At 45.1% G+C, this 20,390-nt stretch overlaps 1 protein-coding gene across 2 annotated transcripts in view; it reads right to left on the reverse strand.

Moving 5' to 3' along the window:
* Positions 1 to 1,834: 1,834 nt before the first annotated feature.
* STK4 (serine/threonine kinase 4) overlaps positions 1,835 to 20,390 on the reverse strand; it is a 90,749-nt gene continuing 72,193 nt past the window's right edge. For both annotated transcript variants that reach the window (XM_045444473.1, XM_045444474.1), the window contains one exon: positions 1,835 to 4,026. In XM_045444473.1, the coding sequence (XP_045300429.1) occupies positions 3,868 to 4,026 (159 nt within the window). In that variant the 3' untranslated portion in view covers positions 1,835 to 3,867. The remainder of the gene's footprint in view (positions 4,027 to 20,390) is intronic.

Consider the following 20,390-nt stretch of genomic DNA (forward strand, 5'->3'; position numbering starts at 1 on the left):
ATTTACATCCAAACTTTATAAAATAGCATTTCAAGTCAGCACTTAAGCCAGTGTTATTAGTTTTTATTACAAAAAGTTAAAGCTACAAACTTCACATTTTTAAGTTGTACATCTGCAACAGCATTTAAGCTTTTTCCAAGTTGGTTCGAGTGCAAGCTGGTAGAGGAGATTTTTTTCTTTTCCCCCAGACACAAAAAAGAACATGGAGTCCAAATACAATGAATATAATCCTGATGAAAACACAGAGTGCATAAGAAAGGATGGGGTGGGAGGCTGAGGACTGGGAAGAAACAATTTTCCAGGAAATAAGGAGCTGCAGTCTTTAGAGGCAATGTGGTGTGCTAGAAAGGGCACTGGAATAAGAATCAGAAAACCTGCATTTGAATCCTAGCTCCACCGTACTTTAGCTGCATGACCTTGAGCTTAAAAGACTTCACCTCTCTGAGTCTCAGTTTCCTTATCTGTAAAAAGAGGACAGTAATACCTATACCTCCCGGAGCTATTAAGTTTTAATAGATATAAGGCTATTCAGATTATCTATTTTCTTCTTGAATGAGCTTTGGTGTTTTGTATCTTTCAAGGAATTCGTCCATTTTATTTAAGTTACTGAATTTATTAGCATAAAATTGTTCATGATATTGTTCTTAGCCTTTTAATATCTGTAGGAGCTTACTGGTGCCACCTCTCTCATTCCTGATATTGGTAAGAGCTACTGAGTTTTAAATGGTATAATAAATCTCTGGCATCTAACAGGTGCTAAAGAAATGTTTCCTGGATCAGAATACACAGTCTCAAGGAGTCAAGCTATAGCTCTCCAGTGGCTTCAGAATTTTGGTTCTATCTATCTATCTATCTATCCAGTCACTCATCAGCCAGCCCCCAGCCAGCCAGTCAGCCAAACATTCATCCATCCATCCATCCATCCATCCATCCATCCAGTTGGTGACTGGGAGAAGGGACAAAGAAAAAAGGAAAAGAGAAATTTCTTCATAATTACTGATGAGGAAGCAATCAAGATATTCTTGGAGAATTTTGAGATTTTTAAATCTCAAATTTCAATCTTTTTAGGCTACAACTAGGTGAGGGTCCTTGTTTCTTAAAAGTAGAGAATAGGCGAGGTGCAGAGTCCCTGGAAACTTGAGTCAAAAATGCTGAGGCAATTACTGAAGCTCGGGACTCAATGAAAGCAAGCTGACCTAGCCTGAAGTTGGTATTCAAGGGGAAAAAATGACTGGGACTTGCTCCTCTGGCTTTCCATCACTAGAAAACAAATACACCTTGTCAGGAAATGTATGTGGTCCAAAGAAATTGACTTCTGGCCAAAGGGTTCTGTCTCGCTAGACTGGTGAGCAGTGTTCTTTGTTGGACCAGCATGGTGGGTGCACACATGCCTGAAAGAAAATAAACTACGGATCAAGATTCATGACCCAAGAATATTTACGGGGAAAAACGAAAACCTTCTTTCACTCGGATCTAGCTTAGGAAGGAAGAAATGGGCATTCCTCTCCTGTCTGGCCAAGTGCAAAGTCCTTTCTAAAGAGAAAGAGGCTGAGGCAGGCCTGTTCGTTAGCACAGCAGATGATGTGGGGGAATGCACGCTCCGTGCTGTGGTTGGTGAGACTCACTTGGCTGTCAGACTTGACTACTAACTCAGCTGTTTCCCAGCCTAAAAATGCCAGTGAGAGTTATTTATTCTGTGCGAGAAAGGTGGTCACTTCGTTTTAAAGATTTGTGACTTTCCTTTTCCCTGTAAATATTGGTCTCACATGATGATGCTATGACTCCTGATTCAGCCACTTACTAGCTGTATTGCCCTGGGAAAGAACTTTTTTTCTGTCTGAACTTGCTCCTTCATCTATGAAGTGGAGATAAAGTACTTAACATATGGGGTTATCCTGAAGTTTGGATCTCACATATATAAAAAGCCCACCTAGCTCAGTGCCTGGTGTATACTAAGTGGTCAATGAATATTAGCTGCCATCGATTATTCTAGCGGGATCCTCTAGTCGTCCTCTGTTCTCTGTATCTAACACATAACTGCCTAACTGGCCAAACCCTGCAGATCAACCACTGCCTCTTACATTTTTAAAAACTTGCTTTAATTGCAAAGAACAGAATCCGGCCAGAGAAGAGGAATATTCCCTGCCTTTCCATTGATTCCCAGGTTTGGGAAGCAAAAGCAATTATGGAGTTGAATTACACTATCCTTAGGTGCAACCCAGTCAGTGCTCTCCCAGCAGGGGCGCGGGGGGGGGGGGGGGGGCAGGGCGGGGATAATTAAAAATGAGCAGACATTTGCCTTTCCTCACTGTCTACCCTTTGCTGTGCGATGACAGGACATGTGGCCTTGAGCCCATGCTGCAGAGGGATGGCCAGTGCTGTTCTGTGAAGCCCTCTGATCTTAGGCCCGAAATTGCCCACATGGTGCCTCTTACTGGCCAGCAGGCGCTGCAGGGCTCCGGAAGGGCCGAGACTCAACCATCAGGCTCCCCCTGGGGGTCTCAGAGCCAGTCACCCTCTGAAGGGACCAAGCAAGACCAAGTCTGCCTTGTAGGTGTCTTGGGGAAACTTAACCAAAACTGACATAGGTTTCTCCCCTTGGACGGGGCTGCTTGGATCAGGGCCCAGGGGTGAGGAGCTCTGGTCTAGTCTCAGCTCTTCAGCTTGCTTTGTGATCTTGTCACCATGTCACTTCCCCTCTCCAAGCCTCATTCGGGCCAGAAGATGCCTATGGTCCCTTCCAGTTGTGGCATTCTGTGGGCCCAGATGGAGCCTCCTGGAGAACAGATCTTAGTCTGATATTCAGGTATCCTTTCCAGACCCCTCAGCAGTAAAGTAAAAAAAGAAAACAGTCACATATTGAAATATGATCACCAAAAGCAATGCCATCTACCTATGTCTGTAAGGAATGCGGAGCAAAATGCATGCCCCTGTGCGATCTTCACATGATCAATGAGAAGTCCAAAGACACTTCTCTTCTGTGGCCTGTACACAGCCCCGTGTTTGCTGAGAGGACCTGGCAGGCCCATTCCTGCACGGGGTCACGTCTCCTCTTAAGGCACTGGGCAGTATCTGTGCTGTGACTTTAGGCGGTCGGGAGAGTGGAAATGGATGAAAGGCATTGAAGCCACAAGGGGCAGTTTACAAAGAGGGTGCCAGGCTTCTCCTGGGACTCAAAAAGTAAACACAAACTCTCAAGGCTTTCCCGTGGACATGGTCAGTGGCTCCAGAAGCCAGAGATGACCCACCCAAGGCTCAAACCATGGGGAGAGAACTGGCCCAAACCTAATTTTTAATTGCAGCCCTGCAAAAGGGTGAGGTTGGCCCCTGGGAGCTGAGTGACCCCAACAGCCTCCCGCTGTCCCCTGCCCTCGTGTCCCACAGTACCATAATCTTACAGAAAAGAGGCCAACTGTTTAAAACTGTACCTGTACAGAGATGCCACCACCACACTCAGTGGGGAATCCAGTTATAATTTATATATATGTGCATATTTATATATTTTTAAAAAGTTTTCCAGAAAGAACAATCGAAAGCTATTGGAAGAAGAAAGACAAGACAACATGTAACACTTTCCCAGCTATCACTCATCTAGGAGTCTCTGTTCCTGGGGTTAAAAACTCTGAGTTTAAAAGCGCTGATATGAATCCTTTGAAATAATATAACTGATCGATTTAAATACATACACAAGATGGCGCGCTGACGGCAAGCAGCCCTTCCCACTGGTGCACTTCCTGAGTTCACGGAGGTGAAGGTGCCGTGGAAAAATGACGGGGCGGAAGTGTTGGCTGACAAGCCTGAGTGGCGAGCAGCCAGGGTTCACCGAAGGCCTGGTGCGCACGCTGGGGCCCTCCTGGCCGGGCCTTCTCAGAAGTTCTGCTGCCGCCGCTTCTTAGCCTCGATGGCATCCAGGATTGGCTGCCTCTTGGACTGGTACTTCTGCCGGATCTCTTCGATCTCTTGCTCCATCATGGGGTCGAGGGCCAGGAGCCTCTTCTGAAGGTCCTCTACTGTCCAACTCTTAAGCTAGAAGAAGTGGAGCGTACAGTCACGACAAAGCCACCGTCAGCACAGAATAGCCGAGAAGCCCAGCCTTTCCGGTCACCCAGAAGGGAAGGGTTTGTGGTCAGACCAAGTTGGAGGGGGGGCAGTGGCTGGAAAGGGACAATTCATTCATAAATAGCATGCCACCAGGCTTTTTGGAGATAATTTATCCCTGGACAAGTTGTAAGTGCTAATCTCTTTGACTTACCTTGCTTTGACCAGAAACTTAACCAATAATACTTTCATCTCTCCTATCTTTTCAACAAATTACGTATCAATTTATTAAAATAACAGCCACTTGGTGTAGGCAAAATAATGCTTGCCCCTCTAGTTCTTGTCTCCTGCTTGTTCATGTTACCTGTGAGATGAGTGTCTGGATGGTGACCGTGTCTCTTTCTGGATACCACACCAGGGAGGAGGGATGCTCACTGAGGATCAGATGCCATTCCCTGTACCCCCAGTGTCTCGGCACTTGTCTTACTAATAATCATCGGGTGCTAATTACATACCAGGCACCACTCTAAGCACTTCCTATGGATTACCGACACAGGTGTCTTGAGAATGCAGATACAACCCTTGGGCAGGGAATGCGAGGGGTAGTTGGAAACTTCTGAGATTAAGTTTCCATCATCCAGAGAAAAAAACAACAGAACTTGATATATAAATTAATAATAAAAGGTAGCATTTATAGTGTTTTCTATGTTCCGGATGCTCCGTGCTTTACACACATTGACTCATTTCATCCTTGCGACAAGCCTACGATTTGCATGTATCATTATCTCCATGTTACAGATGAACAAGCCAAAAAAGAGGGTGGTGAAGAAAACTGCCCCCGGTCTCATGGCTAGTAAGTGGCAGAATCAAGATTCAAACCCAGGCAGGTAGGCCCCAGAGTTCATGCTCTTAACAGGAATCACAGAAGAGCAGACGAGCAAAGCACAGGTTTGAGAACCAACTCAATCTGTGGTTAAAACAAACATGGCTCTGCCTCTTGCAAATGCTGAGATTCAGGCAAGTCACCTGTCTCTCCAGGCCGTCCTCACCCATAGAGATGGGACAGCCATGCCTCGTCATGCTTATTTTAAGAATTAAATGAGATCATGTCTGTAAAGATGTTAGCACAATCCCTGGTACACCGTGTGCTTAAAGATGGCAGTGTGTGTTACAACCCTCCCTCTACCAGAGCCCAGGAGTGTGTTCATGTTCAACATGTGTCTGCAGCTGTCGGGCAAGTGGTTTCACTGCCATATGTAAGGAGGGTCACTGACTCCAAGCAAGGCCAGTCCTGGCTGCCAGGGATGGGAATGAAAGCCAACATTATCCACAGCGGGTGGTGATAAATTCTGTGAGCTCACAACCAGTTTAATAGGTGCCGTGTTTCAAGAACTCAAAGGCTCACTCAAGTCTTAGCAGAGATTTATGGAATCAACATGCCCCTCAGCCCCTCCCTGAGGCCCCAACAGGGAAGTGGTAGAGGAAGGGGGTGAAGGAACCTCTTTCTGTCCGCCCTTCCTCTACAGGGTGGGGTGTGACCGAGTGTGAAGTGCTTACAGTGGCTTCCCCAGGAATGGTTTAGTGACCTGTCGCCACAGGAATTTACCTTGGCCAGCTTCAGGGAGGTGGTCGGAGAAGCAAGAAAGGCCTAACAGTTCAAGACGAAAGGCTCTTTGTGATGTGGGAATGCAGAGAGCGAGTGTGGGGGATGCTGGAAAGTTGGGCTGAAGAAACCGCATCTCGTTTCCAGCCCAGCCTGTGGTTTTAGACCAGCAGGAGGGTGTTGTTCTGGGCCCAGGGACTCACCCCAAGAGCAACGCTCACCTCGTCGTTGGCTTTTTCAGTTCCTTCTCCAAAAAGAAGCCACCCCAGACCTAATACCTAATGTTCCCAGCAGTTGAGGTGTTAATCTTAAGGGTCACAGATCATCAGTCTGTAGAGGCTGTGCAATCTTAGACAAGTAACTTCCCCCTCTGAACCCCTCAGTGTCCTCCTCCGGAGAAGAGACGCCAGTTCTGCCATCCCTGGGCTCCAATGAAGATCAGATGACTTCACGGGTTGACGTTCTCAGCACAGAACTTCACATGGTATGCATTTCCCAGACAGTAAGCATGTCATAAACTGTAGTGGTCACCACAGTTATTAATGACCGCTATTGTTGCTGGTATTAATACTATCATTATTATTAGTATTTTGAAAAGTCTCTAATTAATCTCCCATAAACAAGCTGTTCCTTGCTCTCCAAGCCAGAGTCAAACAAGTAAAAAAGAAAATACTCTACTCTATTTTGGGCTAACAATGCCTAAGGGTTGGCATTTTCACATACCATCTGTTACCTTATTTATAGTTTAACAAAATATGTTTTTATCCAGCCATCATATATTCACTGAACACCTACCATGGGCCAGGTAGGCACACAGGATACTCCCGTGAAAAAAAAAAAAACCCAAAACAAAACCCCCCAAATCACTGCCCTTGTGAAGCTCACATTTGAATGAGGTGAGACAGGCAACTGAGAATTAAATGACTCAGAAAATGATGGGGAAAGAAAAGAAACAACACAGTGAAGGAAGGGGAGCTGGGGATCGGGAGGCTTGTTCTTCATCATCCATCAGGATGAAGCGCCAACTGCGAGATGAAGAAATCAAAGTCAGTGGAGAAGCACTGGCTTTCTGGTTTGTTCGGCAGCTTCGGGCAAACCCCTTCTCCTCCCCAGGCCTCCGTTTCCCCACCTGTAACAGAGGGCTGCTGAGATGACCTCAAGATCTTGTTGGACTCAGTGTTTCTCATCTATGACCCATGGATCCTGTGCATTGGAATCACCCGTTAAAGGTTACAAGTCGTGAGCTACTGGATCACTCCCCCGGAGGTAAGGACTTTGCATGCTAAAGAAGCTACTCGTTTGTTCCTTGTAATTCCTCAAGTGTGATGAGACTGGTTCTACATCCTCCTTCCCGTTTTCCTGACAGCAAAATTCTCACAAAGTAATTGCTGCCTGTCTCGGGTCAAGGCTTCTAGGTTTCCAGTTTCTGCACAGCCCTTCTGCCCTTGATCTAATCTAAAGGCCACAACATGAACCCCTGCTTTATCTCCACCACCTTTGGGCTAATTTACTTGCCCTATGGCTTTGTTTGGGCTTAAGTTACACCTGACCCATTAGAACACTGCCAGCCAGTCACCGCTAATGCCTCGGTCACACTCCAGATATGGATTTTTCTGAAAACAAGCTCAGAGAATGGTTTCATGGCGCCAATGTAGCATCTCACCTTCCTGGTCCTTGGTGGCATAAATAAATTTCAAACGGATATCTTGCAGAAGAGTAACTGTGATGCTCAGGTTTTGCTATAGCCAGAGTTGTGACGGAGCGCACCGCGGCCCGCCACCCCCCTCCCCGGGCCGTGCAGGGGCTGAGCCGTTTTCACCAGCTGCAGGAAGTCCCACCCTGTAGCACACCTCATCTGTCCCCTCGAACTTACATAGCCTCTCTAGACTGTGACTCCCCATGTCCATCTGCAGACCAGCATTCTCCTCTGAATTCCAGGCTCACACACCCAGGGAAGGTCCTGCTTTATATCCCCATCCCAGATCAGCTCGTGGAAATCGGCACCTTAATGCCAACCAAAAGAAAACTCTCGAGTCCCACCCCTCCCAAACGGGCAGATCTATTCTCCTTACGTCCAGGTCTTCCCCATCTCAGGAGTGGTACCACCGTCCTGCCAGGTGCACAGAAATCATCCCTGATTCTTCCTTCCCCTCACCACCCCCTGCCCACAACCCATCCTTCGATCTCATCTCTAAAATGCTAGGGTGACCCAAATCCAGCCCCTCAATCCAGGCCACCGTCATCTCACAGCAACAAGCATCGTTAAAAATACAGAGATGAACCTGATCGAGTCCCCCTGTGTTTCCTGCCGCACTTAGAATAAAATCCCCAGGGCTACAAAGGCCGTCCATCTCTGGCCCCACAGTCCCCTCGAACTGCATCACCTACCACTCTCCCTTTTGTTCGGGACACTCTGGCTACCCTGTATTTCAAATCGTCAGACAAGCTGCACTTTTTCTGGCCTCAAGGGCTACATGGTGACTGATCCTTCTGCCTGGATGGGTGGCCCTCAGTTCTTCCTTATCTTTTAGGCCTTGGCTCCAAGGTCAACTCCTCAGAGAATCTGAGAAAGCCTTCCCCTAAGCACTTAACTAGAAAGGTCGCCTGCCCTACATGCATTGGTGTGCCTCAGCCCATAGTTTGCTTCCTTCAAAACGATGTGGCACAAGGTAATCAATCAATCGTTCTTATTTATTTTCTTTCATTTATTGCGTCTCTCACTAGGACAAAAGTTCCAGGAGAACAGTGACTCTGTCTTGTTCACTACACCATGTGCAGGAATGAATAAATTGCCCTTTGTTTCCAATCAAATAATAATGGAAGCCACTGAAGTCGAGGGGGAAGCTCCCCCAGCACCGCCACAGGCAGCAGGGCTCTGGGCGAGGAGCGGAGAGGCCCCGGTGTGGAACAAGGAACGAGGTATGCCCTTCAGGGAACTTGTATTCCTCTCAACATTCTTTTGGCATCAAAGGAAGTCTCTGCTCCCTGGAATCCCATTGGTGTGTTTGATACTGAATGACGAGGAGGAGGTCTCCAGCCCTGGCTGAGTCACCTCTAATGGGCACGTCCACTTTAATTTTTCGTTCTGACAAAAAGGAACTACTACTTTGGAAAAGGATGAGGTAATCAAGAGAATAAGACATGATCCCTGGGGACAAGACAAAATGAATGCCAAGCCCGGAGCCCCAGGCTCATTAATTAAGGTGGGTTGTGCTGAAGAGAGCAGACCAAGCACAGGGAGAGGTCACAGAAGGAGAGAGAAACTAAAATAAGCCTCTTCACAACCATGATTATTTAGAATTCTCTGACCACTCGGATGCCAATCAACACATCAGTCTTGAGTACACGGCAGTGGGTGGGCTCCGAATCTGACGGTACTGATGCTCTGGCGCTGTGCTCACTGTAGCTGACCAACACTTGGACTTCCCTCACCCAGTGTGACGTCTGTCGACGGATGTCTGAGCAAGTAAAGGCAACCACACATGCGCAGGGAGATTTCTCTTAGAGGCTGTGGTCTCCGGAAATGTTCCGTATCCTCAAGGAGGCAGTTTTTCAGTGTGAACTTTGGCCTCACCCTGTTTTAGCCAGATACAACGCCATCTTACCACTGGATTCTACACTTAGACATCGAGGCGGTACGTTAATTTCTTGAGCTTCTGCCATGCGCCCAGCACTGAGCTCAGCATGTGTCCGCACAAATCAATCTATCTGCAAGGCAGGTATTATGATTGACCTCCTTTTACAAATGAGGTCAATGAGGGTACGAGTGAGCAAGCAGTTTGCCCAAAGTGATACAGCAAGGAACCGGAAAAGACTGTAACCACCACCCTAAGGGTTTCTGGAAACAGGCCTATCTGTTAGTGAACAACATGGAAGGCCAGAAGAATTACAAATTCGGCTGATGTCAAATACGTTAGATGGCCTTCGCATTCAAAACTGCCACTGCTAGGGGCGCCTGGGTGGCTCAGTCGGCTAAGTGTCCGACTTCAGCTCACATCACGATCTCGCAGTTTGTGGGTTCGAGCCCTGCGTCAGGCTCTGTGCTGACAGCTCAGAGCCTGGAGCCTGTTTCAGATTCTGTGTTTCCCCTCTCTCTCCGATCCACCCCGTTCATGCTCTCTCTCTCTCTCTGTCTCAAAAATAAACGTTAAAAAAAAATTCAAAATTGCCACTGCTAGTGATGATGGGTGACTTCAGGGAAGTCACCTGACCTCTCTGGGATCTGGTTTCCTCATCTGTAAAATGGGAATGATACTACTTGGCTGCCTTTCCTCAAGTAAAACCACCAAAGGCCTACCATGTGCCAGGCACCACTGCAGAGGGGCAGTGACTCAACTCACGTTTGCTAAACACGCTGCAAACTGAACCAACCATCTTTCCTGGCAGCTCTACCGGGCCAGGCACACTGCAGGGCAACAGGAACGTAAAAGGCCGTATGTGTCGGAGAAGCAGCTGGGCTTTGGGGCAGGAGCACCGGCTTTGGGTCACACGGACCGGGGTCCCACAGCAGCTCTGCCCTTGGGAGCTGGACGCCTTGGGCGAGTCACATAATGTGTGCCTCACCTTCCCCATTTTTAGAGAGCAGTATTTCTCCACCAGGGGAAGTTGTGAGGTTCAGAGGTGTTGGGAAAGTGTATAACAGTGTTGGTACACGCCAAAAACAAAGCGGATCAGTGGGAGCTACCACCTTAAATCCCTTCTTCGGGAAACAGAGAAAATACAGAAGTAATATAAAGAGTAGCTGCTGCTGCTGTCAGAAATGAGCTTGATGAGCTCACGGTAGGGTGAGGACACAGCACACACACAGAGCTGTCTCTAGTGAACTCTGCGTGAGAAACCCCAAATCTCAGGAGTCTGGCTTGTCTTCCCTGGGCCAGACCACAGCGAGAGCCTCAGATTCCCAGCATCAGTACGAATATAGAAGGCTGATGGGAACTGGTTTCTCCTCAAATGGACTTAGCAACTCTGAAATTCTGAATTACCCTGTGTCAACCAGCCCGAAGAACAACCGGGAAGATCCAGCTGGTGTTTCAGACAAGCGGGGACTCGAATCACGGTGACAGTTGGCCCACCTCACATGAGCAGAGTGAAGCTGAACTAAACACATCCGAATGTACAGCACAGGTTCATCCTATCCTGGCAACAAGGCCCACGGTGAACAGAGAGGTCTGGTCTATGTCCAAGGAACAGGGCTCAAAGTTCTGCTCCTCCGCTGCTAGAAACTCACCTCAGAAGTCTATTGTACAAATAGTGTCGTGCTACGTCCCTAAAAAAAACCAGCAGAGAGAGAGAGAGAGAGAGAGGTGCCAAAGAGTTTGAGGACAAGCTTCAATTCTGTACTTACTGTATACTTAAGGACTCATAATTCTGCATCTAATATCACAACCAGGATTTCTCAAACACCTTGCCCCTTCTGAACAGGTGAGTCAGGCTGATGCCCTGTCAAAGGTGATGTTTTTATAGTGGCCAAGAATGAGGAAAGAACACGCCTTTGGAATTTAGCAAGACGACAAGGAAGCTCGACAGAGCTGAATGAAGCCACCAATGTGCCAATCCATACCTTCAACACCAGCCGCTAGAAGGTTAACAAAAATACACTAGAGAAAAGGTACCAAGGTCTGTCAAAATCATGTAGGGCATTGACTTAAATCCACCAAAGATACTTATCCTTCCTTGATGTAAATTTGTCTCTATCAAGGAATGGATTCTAGATTGGAAGGAGGTGACTCTAGGAAGATTCTCAGATGATGCAATAATCTCTCAGCAGATGACTGAGAACGCAGTCATGCAGAAAAGCAGGGAGCTGACAGTCAAAACAACTTGTGTGGGTTAAGTAAGCCCTAGGCCACTGAATTGCGAAACATCTTACTGCTTAAATGAACCTTGTGAGAATGTTAATGGGAAATTTCCTCTGATTCAAATTATGGTCATGCCAAAGTATGCTTCCATCAGCCCCTTATAAAATCTTCCTAATGCAAAACTATTATTAATGATTACTTCAACCCCACTTTGAGTTTACAATTACTTCAAGTCAATACATGGAACTGTTGTCAGAATTCTAACCAAAGAAAACATGGCTGCATGTATTTAAAATATTTACCAAGAAGACTGGAATGAAATGCAGACCTTTGAACCTGGGTAAAACAAAGAAATGTGGCTCCAGGCAGGCCCAGTGATATAATGACACAAACTCTGATGCGGGTCAGAAGACCAGCCTCAAACAACCTGAAGATTGCATCCAGAGAGCCTCCCACCTAGAGAGCTCAGTACATGGTACGTGTGCTGTGTGTATGAAGGATACAATTTGATAAATGGCATAAGCCAAAAGACGAAAAGCAAAAGTGTTTTCTTTAAACAATGGGGTTTCACTATTATATAAAGTATATTACTTGCATACTGTTAATTTTTTGTGATTTATCAAAGATCATCCTTCAAGTTACACAACAAAATTAATTTTTGTAGTAGTTTTGCGTGCTTAGAATTTACTCCAACGTGAACTTTCACCACTTACTCTTGAAAATCACAACGCCCCTGCTTTCGTTGTTATTTTGTTTTCCTTCTGTGAGTTTTACAACAGTCTTTGGCCAAAGGTAAAAATGTTTCGACCAAACACAGATTGTTTTCCTACCATCATGCCTCTGGCTTTCCAGAGCAAGAATGCATAAGGAACTTTCATACCCCAAACACAGATGACTAACAGATGTTAAGAGGCACTGCATTGCTGCTATGGAGAGTTACGTCTTTAATTATGAAGATGTAGCGAGTACCGGCTGACACACGTGTGACGGGGGGCCTGGACAGGGCAGGAGTAGGAACGACAGAGGTGAGGGTGAGTAAAGGTGTACATGGGGCGGAAAGAATATGGCAGGATCCCTGCACAGTAAACGTAGGCTAAATGAGGTAGTCAAACGAGCTACAATCCATGGCGTTACCGACTCATGACTGCTAAGTAGGTGTCATCACAGAGCCACCTTTCATTGAGTGCTGTGTGCTCAGCACCTTACGTGCATTATTTCATGTAACCTCAGAACAGTCCATGAAATAAGTAGTAATATCCTACTCTACGGAGGTGGAAACTGAGGCATAAAGAAATACAGGAATTTGCTCCTGGCCCTGAAGCCAGCAAGTGTAAGTGATGGAGTTAGGGTATGAGCCCTGGCACGTCTGACCGCAAAGCCCAAGCCAACCTCTTGTCAAGGCAACGTGCTACAGGAGTTGAGACGAGGAAGAATCCCTGTGGTCGGAATATCTGAGAGACCTTCCATTTTCTTATACATTTATAATAGTGTATGTATATACATATATATACAATATAACAGAGGAGGAGCACTCACTCTGACTCAGAACAAAGTCTGAATTGCAGAATTTTTAAAAATGACATGCAAATCTTGTTACTTCAAGTATTTATTGCATTCGAGATACAGGGGACTAATAAAATTAGGTTAAGTAAACAAAAGGACTTAGGAATTCACTTGTCAATATTATTAAAGCCACTCCAAATTCCTTCAGGCGCCACATTTTTTCACACCTCCATGCACCTGCTGAATATAATCCTGTCTTCAGTTTAGGGAAAGCCCATTCCACCTTCCAGCCTAGCCAGAGCTCTAACTCCTCCCTCTCCCCAGCTACCTTTTCCTTCCCTGGGGTGGGAGCTATTTCAGAGAAGGAACTACATCTATTTTCAGAGAGTCAGGCCAGCAGAAAAGAGTTCTCAATAAATATTTAATAAAGAAACATATCCTTAATCTTTAAGCATTTATTTGAAAATGGTACTGACTTTTTATTCGGTTCCCTCAAGAAGCTTTGGAAATAGATAATCAATAAACAAACCTAAGAGTATAAGCTTGTTAAATAAGATTATGCCAATCAGTCCAAACTGACCCCTGCATGCCAAAATCAAAATGAACAGCTCATCTGGTATCATGACTGCAATAAAGCTACAAGGAAAAAAATGGACATAAAAATCCACTCTAGTCCTGGTTGCTTATGACAGCTAAGAAAAACTCTATTTTAAGAGTATCTCTAAGCTGGTTTATAAATTTCACACTGGAGGAAGCTAAACTGTGAGCAGAAAACTTTCAGGAAGTCAGCAAACACATAATCTAGAGTGATGGCAAATGTCTAAAGAAGGCAGAGCACAAGAACAGAGTGTGAGGCTCTTGACATCTGAAAGCGCTGAAGGGAGACACCCAACGTCCCATCATTCTTGAGGGAATATTAATCTTTCAAAAGATATGAAAACCTAAAGCACAAACTGTACCAAGCTACTGTTTTAATGTAGCTTAATAATTCAGGAAAAGAGCTAGCTAATCACCTGAGAACCCCTGCAAGCTGGGCCTCTGTACACTTTCTCGGGCTGGAAATTTCCAAGATAACAAAAAGGCCAGGCCTTTTTCTCTCATCTTGCCAAATGAAAGAAGCCCAAAGAATCCCAAGCAAAATCTGAAAGCTAAAATACAAATTGATCTCAGTTCATCTAATAGAGGCAGTCTTGAAAGGGATCCTCGACTAAAGAAGGTCCAATTTAAATACACCCAAAGAACAAAATGTTTACAGAAAACTGGCCAAGAATGCAAACCAAAGTACTCTGAGTAAGCTACTTTGCAGGCCTGAATTTTTACAATTTGGGCTTTCTGATGTGGGAAAACTTGTAAGTGAACAGTACTTAATTTCTGGAAAGTATATAAAACCTCTGTACACCCTACTGCTGGGTAGTCCCATGTAATGAAGTGTCAGAGATTTACAACCTAAATACCCAAAAAGAAATATCCTCTCAATATCCTTTGAGGAAAAAAAGAATCCTGTAACAAAAGCAGACTAGTTCTTTTTTTTTTTTTTTTTAATTTTTTTTTTCAACGTTAAATTTATTTTTGGGACAGAGAGAGACAGAGCATGAATGGGGGAGGGGCAGAGAGAGAGGGAGACACAGAATCGGAAACAGGCTCCAGGCTCTGAGCCATCAGCCCAGAGCCTGACGCGGGGCTCGAACTCACGGACCGCGAGATCGTGACCTGGCTGAAGTCGGACGCTTAACCGACTGCGCCACCCAGGCGCCCCAAAAGCAGACTAGTTCTATCTGCAAAGCATGTCACTTATATAATGGCCATTGAGTCTTGGGACCTGAGCCCCCTGCAGTGTCAATAACATATATCAGGTTAGAGGGGTGGGGTGTGGGTGTGTGAGTGTGTGTGTAGACTTTCAATTCTGCCAAAACCACATAATTGCTAAAGAGGAATCTGTATCATTTTTTCTTTTATTTTTCTGACTCAGGATTGTCCAAAAAGGACAATTAAGATGGCTTAATTCCTTATCCTGTCAAAGCGTTAATATGTATATGTTCTTGGTGCTTTGAGACGGCCCTTTATTCTTTTCAACAAGTGTTTAATTGGGTATGGATAATCAAATGTGATTTAATTTATGCCATCATAATACTTTTCACATGTGTACAAATTCACAAACCAGAGAAAACTCTTTGTAAAGCCCATGTGTCCTAGTTTTTTGGTTCAGAAAGGATCATCACCATATTTCTAGCATGAGCTCATCTAAGCTCAGAGATAAAAACCACTTAGCTTTTCAAAAAACAACACTTGGTTCTTCTGGTATGAAACTTTCTTTTAAATGTGTATCCTAAATGTTTTCTATAATGAGCAAGCATCATGAAGAAAGAAACAGCCTCTAACCCGCGGTCTGACACAAAGCTTTCAATCTATACTGAACGGGAGCGGGGAGAACTGTGATAATAGCATGATGTGTAATATACCATAATTCATATGATCTTTATTTGTGTCTGTAAACGTATTGTTTGCAAGTTCTAATTTTCATAAATCCTTGTCCCCTCATGGAAGTGTCTGTGAACAGCACAAGCACATGGGTACTGCTGTTCTGACTTGATGCTATTTCTCTTAAAAAGAACAGGGAGAGTCTGTCAGTTGCCAGTCCCTGGCCCCTCTGCTCATGCACTGAGGTGAACAATGGCAGTCTTAGCGCTACTCCTAGAAAGCGTGTGTGACGCTAAGCTTTCTCAGCAGAGAGGCTGGAGGAACAGTGCAGGGAGGAAGAGGCTCTCCTGAGTCTCCAGCACAGGGGCTGGCAGTGTGGCTGGGAGGACAGCTGGTGAAGTACGGCCCAGCAAAAGTCCAGGACCCGTTTTCTCTGAGACCTTGAAGCCTCGGCTTGGCCATGACCTTTCGGCAGCCATGGTGACACGGACACCGGCACCCCACCAGGGCTAACAGACTCTGAATGCCACCTGCCCCCACCAGCACCCACCTCTCCTTTGCTCACCCATGCTGCTGGCTGCTGATCACCTGCTCCTCACCTGTACTGCAGAGGGTAGTCTATGGCGGGCCCAGAGCCTCTGCGCCAGCTCTGGTCTAGCCAAACCAGCAAACTCCCCTGCTGTGCCATGGGTCGAACTCTACTTTCTCCACTGAGGCTGGAACCCCTGGTAGTTTGTCCCCCCCGTGGGCATGCTCCCTTAGCATGGGAGCCATGCTAAGAGTTTCCTTAGATCCCCAAACCACAAAGAGTTTCCCTAGATCTTATAGTAACTCCTTTATCATAGACAATAATTCCTTGTATTAGTTTAACTCACTGTGTGGCTTTTGTCTCTTCACTGGACCCAGACTGCTACAGGGAGGAAGGCGTACGTGAGTACACATGAGCACATGCTTGGCCACTAACGGGAATACTTCCAAAATGCCAAACCCCAAATACAAATTTAAACGTGAAAACTGCCCAGACAACCTCAAATCCAGAATAGTCTAGTGTATTTACAGCCTGCGTGTGGAATTAAAATACTCGGACTTGCTCCCACTGAAAACTGTATTATTGGTGAATAGATACACCAATTGTGGTATATCCATACAAAGAAAATTACTCAGCAATTGAAAAGAGCAAGTCCATATACATGCAATGACACGGAGGCATCTCACAACATGCTAAATGAAAGTGCCAAACACAAAAGATGATATTCTGTATAATTCCACTCACATGGCCTTGTAGGAAAGGAGACTATTGGGACAAAAACCAGGGCATGACGGAACTTTTCAGGGTAATGGAAATGTTCTAGATCTTCATTATGGCAGTGTTTATATAACTGTATCCATTTGTCAAAACTCATCAAACTGTGCACTTAAAAAGGAGCAAATTTTATGGTATGTAAATGAAATCTCAATAAGCCAGACTTTACCAAACAAAAAACTATATATTAAAAATTGTGGAAGGTATTTAAAGTCATCCTTAAAGGGAATTTTATAGTCTGATATGCATAAATTAGAAAAGAGAGAGGACTGAAAATTAGTAAACTTAACTGTCCAACTAAAGAAGGAAGAAAGAACCCAGAATAAACCCACAGAAAGTAGATAAAGGTAAGAACACAAATTTATGAATTTAAAGCCAATTCAATGGCAAGGCTCAATAAAACCAAAAGGTGGTTGTTTCAAATGACGAAAAGAAAAGAAAAGAAAAAAGAAAAGGAAAGGAAAGGAAAGAGAAGAGAAGAGAAGAGAAGAGAAGAGAAGAGAAAAGAAGAAAAAAGAAAAGAAAAGAAAAGAAAAAAGAGAAAAGAAGAAAAGAAAAGAAAAGAAAAAAGAAAAGAAAAACCTCTGATAAGTCTGATTTTTAAAAAAGAAGAAGAAACAAATATTGGGAATGAAAAGCAAGCTGGACTTAAAGATACTGCAAAGTTTAACATTCAAAACTTTATGCCAAAAATGTTTAAAACTCAGATGAAATCAAGATTTCTAGGGAGAAAAAACGACTAGATTTACCTGGCAAAAAAACCATAGAGACCATGGACTCAGAAATCTGGCCCCAAGGACAAAGGAGGAGAGCGGCACTGTTCAGGCACTGTTCACAACATACACCAAAATGAAAGCCATAGAGGATGAAACAACCTTGCAAATACACACAACCCTGATACTACTGAGCAAAGGCACTTCCCTATAAGCAGGAAAAACACATGAATGCCCAGAACTTCCAGTTCTGGCAACAAGGTCCCCACAGAGTTACCTCCCAGAACTTCCTCCTGGAAAAGAGGGGGAGCTCTCCAGAGGCCAGAGATATGGTTTGTGTGCCCACCCGCCTTCCTGAGAATGCTGACACTGCTATTCCCAGTAAACCAAGGAGGCATAGAGAAAGGTAGGGCAGAGGGACCAGCCGAAGCTCCACCGGTGCTGCCTTGCTGAGACCGCAGGATTTAAGGACCTGGTTGCGTAACGATGACGATAGTAATAATAACCGTAACGATTTAAGCCAGTGTTTAAAAAAATATTTATTCACCATTATTAGCTGGTCACTACATTAAGCACTCTTACTGTGTTAAAATCTCATTTGTTCTTAATTAAATCTACAGCTATAATTATTAATCTGATTCTGTAGATGGGGAAATTGAGGTTTGCAGAATCGCATAATTTGTCTGGGCAAGAGACCCAAACTGAATCTGGTTCTGTCTGGTTCTGTCTAACCCTAGTCTGTACTCTTAATGAAACATCACTCAATATCTACTATTGGTCAGGTGCTTTGCCCCTCATAATCTGAAGTCTAGGGAGGATAAAGCACAAAGATTACCATCAAAGCAACACTGAATAAAGAAAGAGAAGGGGCGCCTGGGTGGCGCAGTCGGTTGAGCGTCCGACTTCAGCCAGGTCACGATCTCGCGGTCCGTGAGTTCGAGCCCCGCGTCAGGCTCTGGGCTGATGGCTCAGAGCCTGGAGCCTGTTTCCGATTCTGTGTCTCCCTCTGTCTGCACCTCCCCCGTTCATGCTCTGTCTCTCTCTGTCCCAAAAATAAATAAACGTTGGAAAATTTAAAAAAAAAAAAGAAAGAGAATACCCAAGATTTCGTTGCTTGCCTTGCTAAGAGAGGCTTAACATGAAGACAGGCAAGGTTTACTCAAGTCAAGCGACCACAATACAAAGTGGTTAAAAGCAAGAGACTTTCTTGCATTCTCTACCTGTAAAATGGAAAAGCCAGATAATCCTAACCAACTGTACAGTCTCTGTGAGAAATAATCAAAATAGACACATGGGTAGAAGTTCCCTGGGGACAAATTTTGGGCAAAATAAAACAACAGCATCTTTAGGCAGAGCTTTCGAGCAATGGTCTGGACCACTTCCCAGCTGTGGAATCCCCCCTTTCCTCTCAGAAATGACCAGACACAGTCAAGTGCCTCTTGTTGGAAATGCTGCAGGAGCTGGAACACGTACCCTTTAAGAACCCGTTCTGTTCTGACAGCCCGTCGTTCTCTGAGACGGTGTTGGAATAGCTTATTGAGAGATGATGGCTCCAAAACATAGACCACTCGTTACCTGTGCTTCCTGTGAAGCCACAAGGAAGCGACCTCAGGGCCTAAGGTGCCAAGAGATGATGTGCAGGTCTTAGGGTCCATTTCTGATCTTCTATGCTAAGCTACCTAGATGGAAATTCTTTCTTTATCACTGTTCTCACTACTGCTACCAAAACTTGCAAAACCATGGTCTGCACTCTGGCTCACCATGCGGTTGGGATGAAAATCATCCTAGGGGTGCCTGGGTGGCTCAGTGGGTTAAGCATCTGAATTTTGACTTTGGCTCAGGTCATGATCTCATGGCTTGTGAGTTGGAGCCCCATACCGGGCTCTGCATTGACAATGTGGAGCCTGCTTGGGATTTTCTCTCTCTCTCTCTCTCTCTCTCCCTCCCCCGCCTCCCCCCCTCTCTCCCCTCCCCCACCCACATGCTCTCTCTCTCTCTCTCTCTCTCTCTCTCAAAATGAATAAACTTTAAAAAAATCATCCTATATTTTAACAGCAGAGAATCAATGACCATGAAGAACGAACTTTAAAGAAAGGTGCCAAGCAGTCACAGATCAAGCAGTCTCAGAGCCAAACAAAGGGAATGAAAAACAGTGGCAAGTTCACAGCGGCTGAGACCATTTAAGCAACCTCCTGGGGTCACAAACCACCAGCATTTAAAAGGTCTTGCTCTCAGTGCCATTTCAATAACTGAGTTAAAAACTAAGCTCAAATTGGCTAGCACGAGTCACCAGCAGAAGCAGGCTGCTGTGACTGGAGACAAAGGCGACATTCATTTGCTGTGTGGTTTCTCAGAAAGCGTATCTAAACAGCAGGTTTCCCTGGCAATGTTGGATACATACTTCTCTTTCAGACTGCTATTCTTGGCTGGTTTTCTGAAAGTAAAAAGTACAAGATCTCATTATAGTCCCAAGTACAAGTGAATTCAGCCTTAACATACTTTAAACCCAGCTTTACAGGAAAAATAAGAAATCTGAAACAAAAATAGTATACCTTGTCAAGAACAATTTAGGGCAGTCTTCTTACCAGAAACTGCTCAGTCTGATTACCCAGTAAAGATCCATTAACATGCAACTGGTGTTTATCCTGGCTAGCTCCCCGGCATCCTCGTGGCCCTGGAGCTAGAGACCATAATACTAATCATGGTCTCCATTCATCTTTCTTCCAGCACAGGATTATGAAAAGAAACTCACCAAAAAAAAGTGAGAAAGCAAACAAGTATGGAAATACTCCAGAACAGAAAGGCAAGAGTCTGAGGGCACAGGGTCTCATGTTTAAAATGCTGCCTGAATTCACACTCGACAGACAAAACAACACCAAAACAAATGTGAAGCCTCAACTCCTAGAGCTGCCCACTGACAGGAAGACACCCAGGCTTCATAGGGCAGAGTGACCTAAAGGCAACCTAACTGCAACCAAAAAGGTTCCAAATACCGAATGCCAAATGAAAGGAGA

The sequence above is a fragment of the Leopardus geoffroyi genome, chromosome A3 (genome assembly GCF_018350155.1).
Source record: "Leopardus geoffroyi isolate Oge1 chromosome A3, O.geoffroyi_Oge1_pat1.0, whole genome shotgun sequence".
NCBI lineage: Eukaryota > Metazoa > Chordata > Mammalia > Carnivora > Felidae > Leopardus > Leopardus geoffroyi.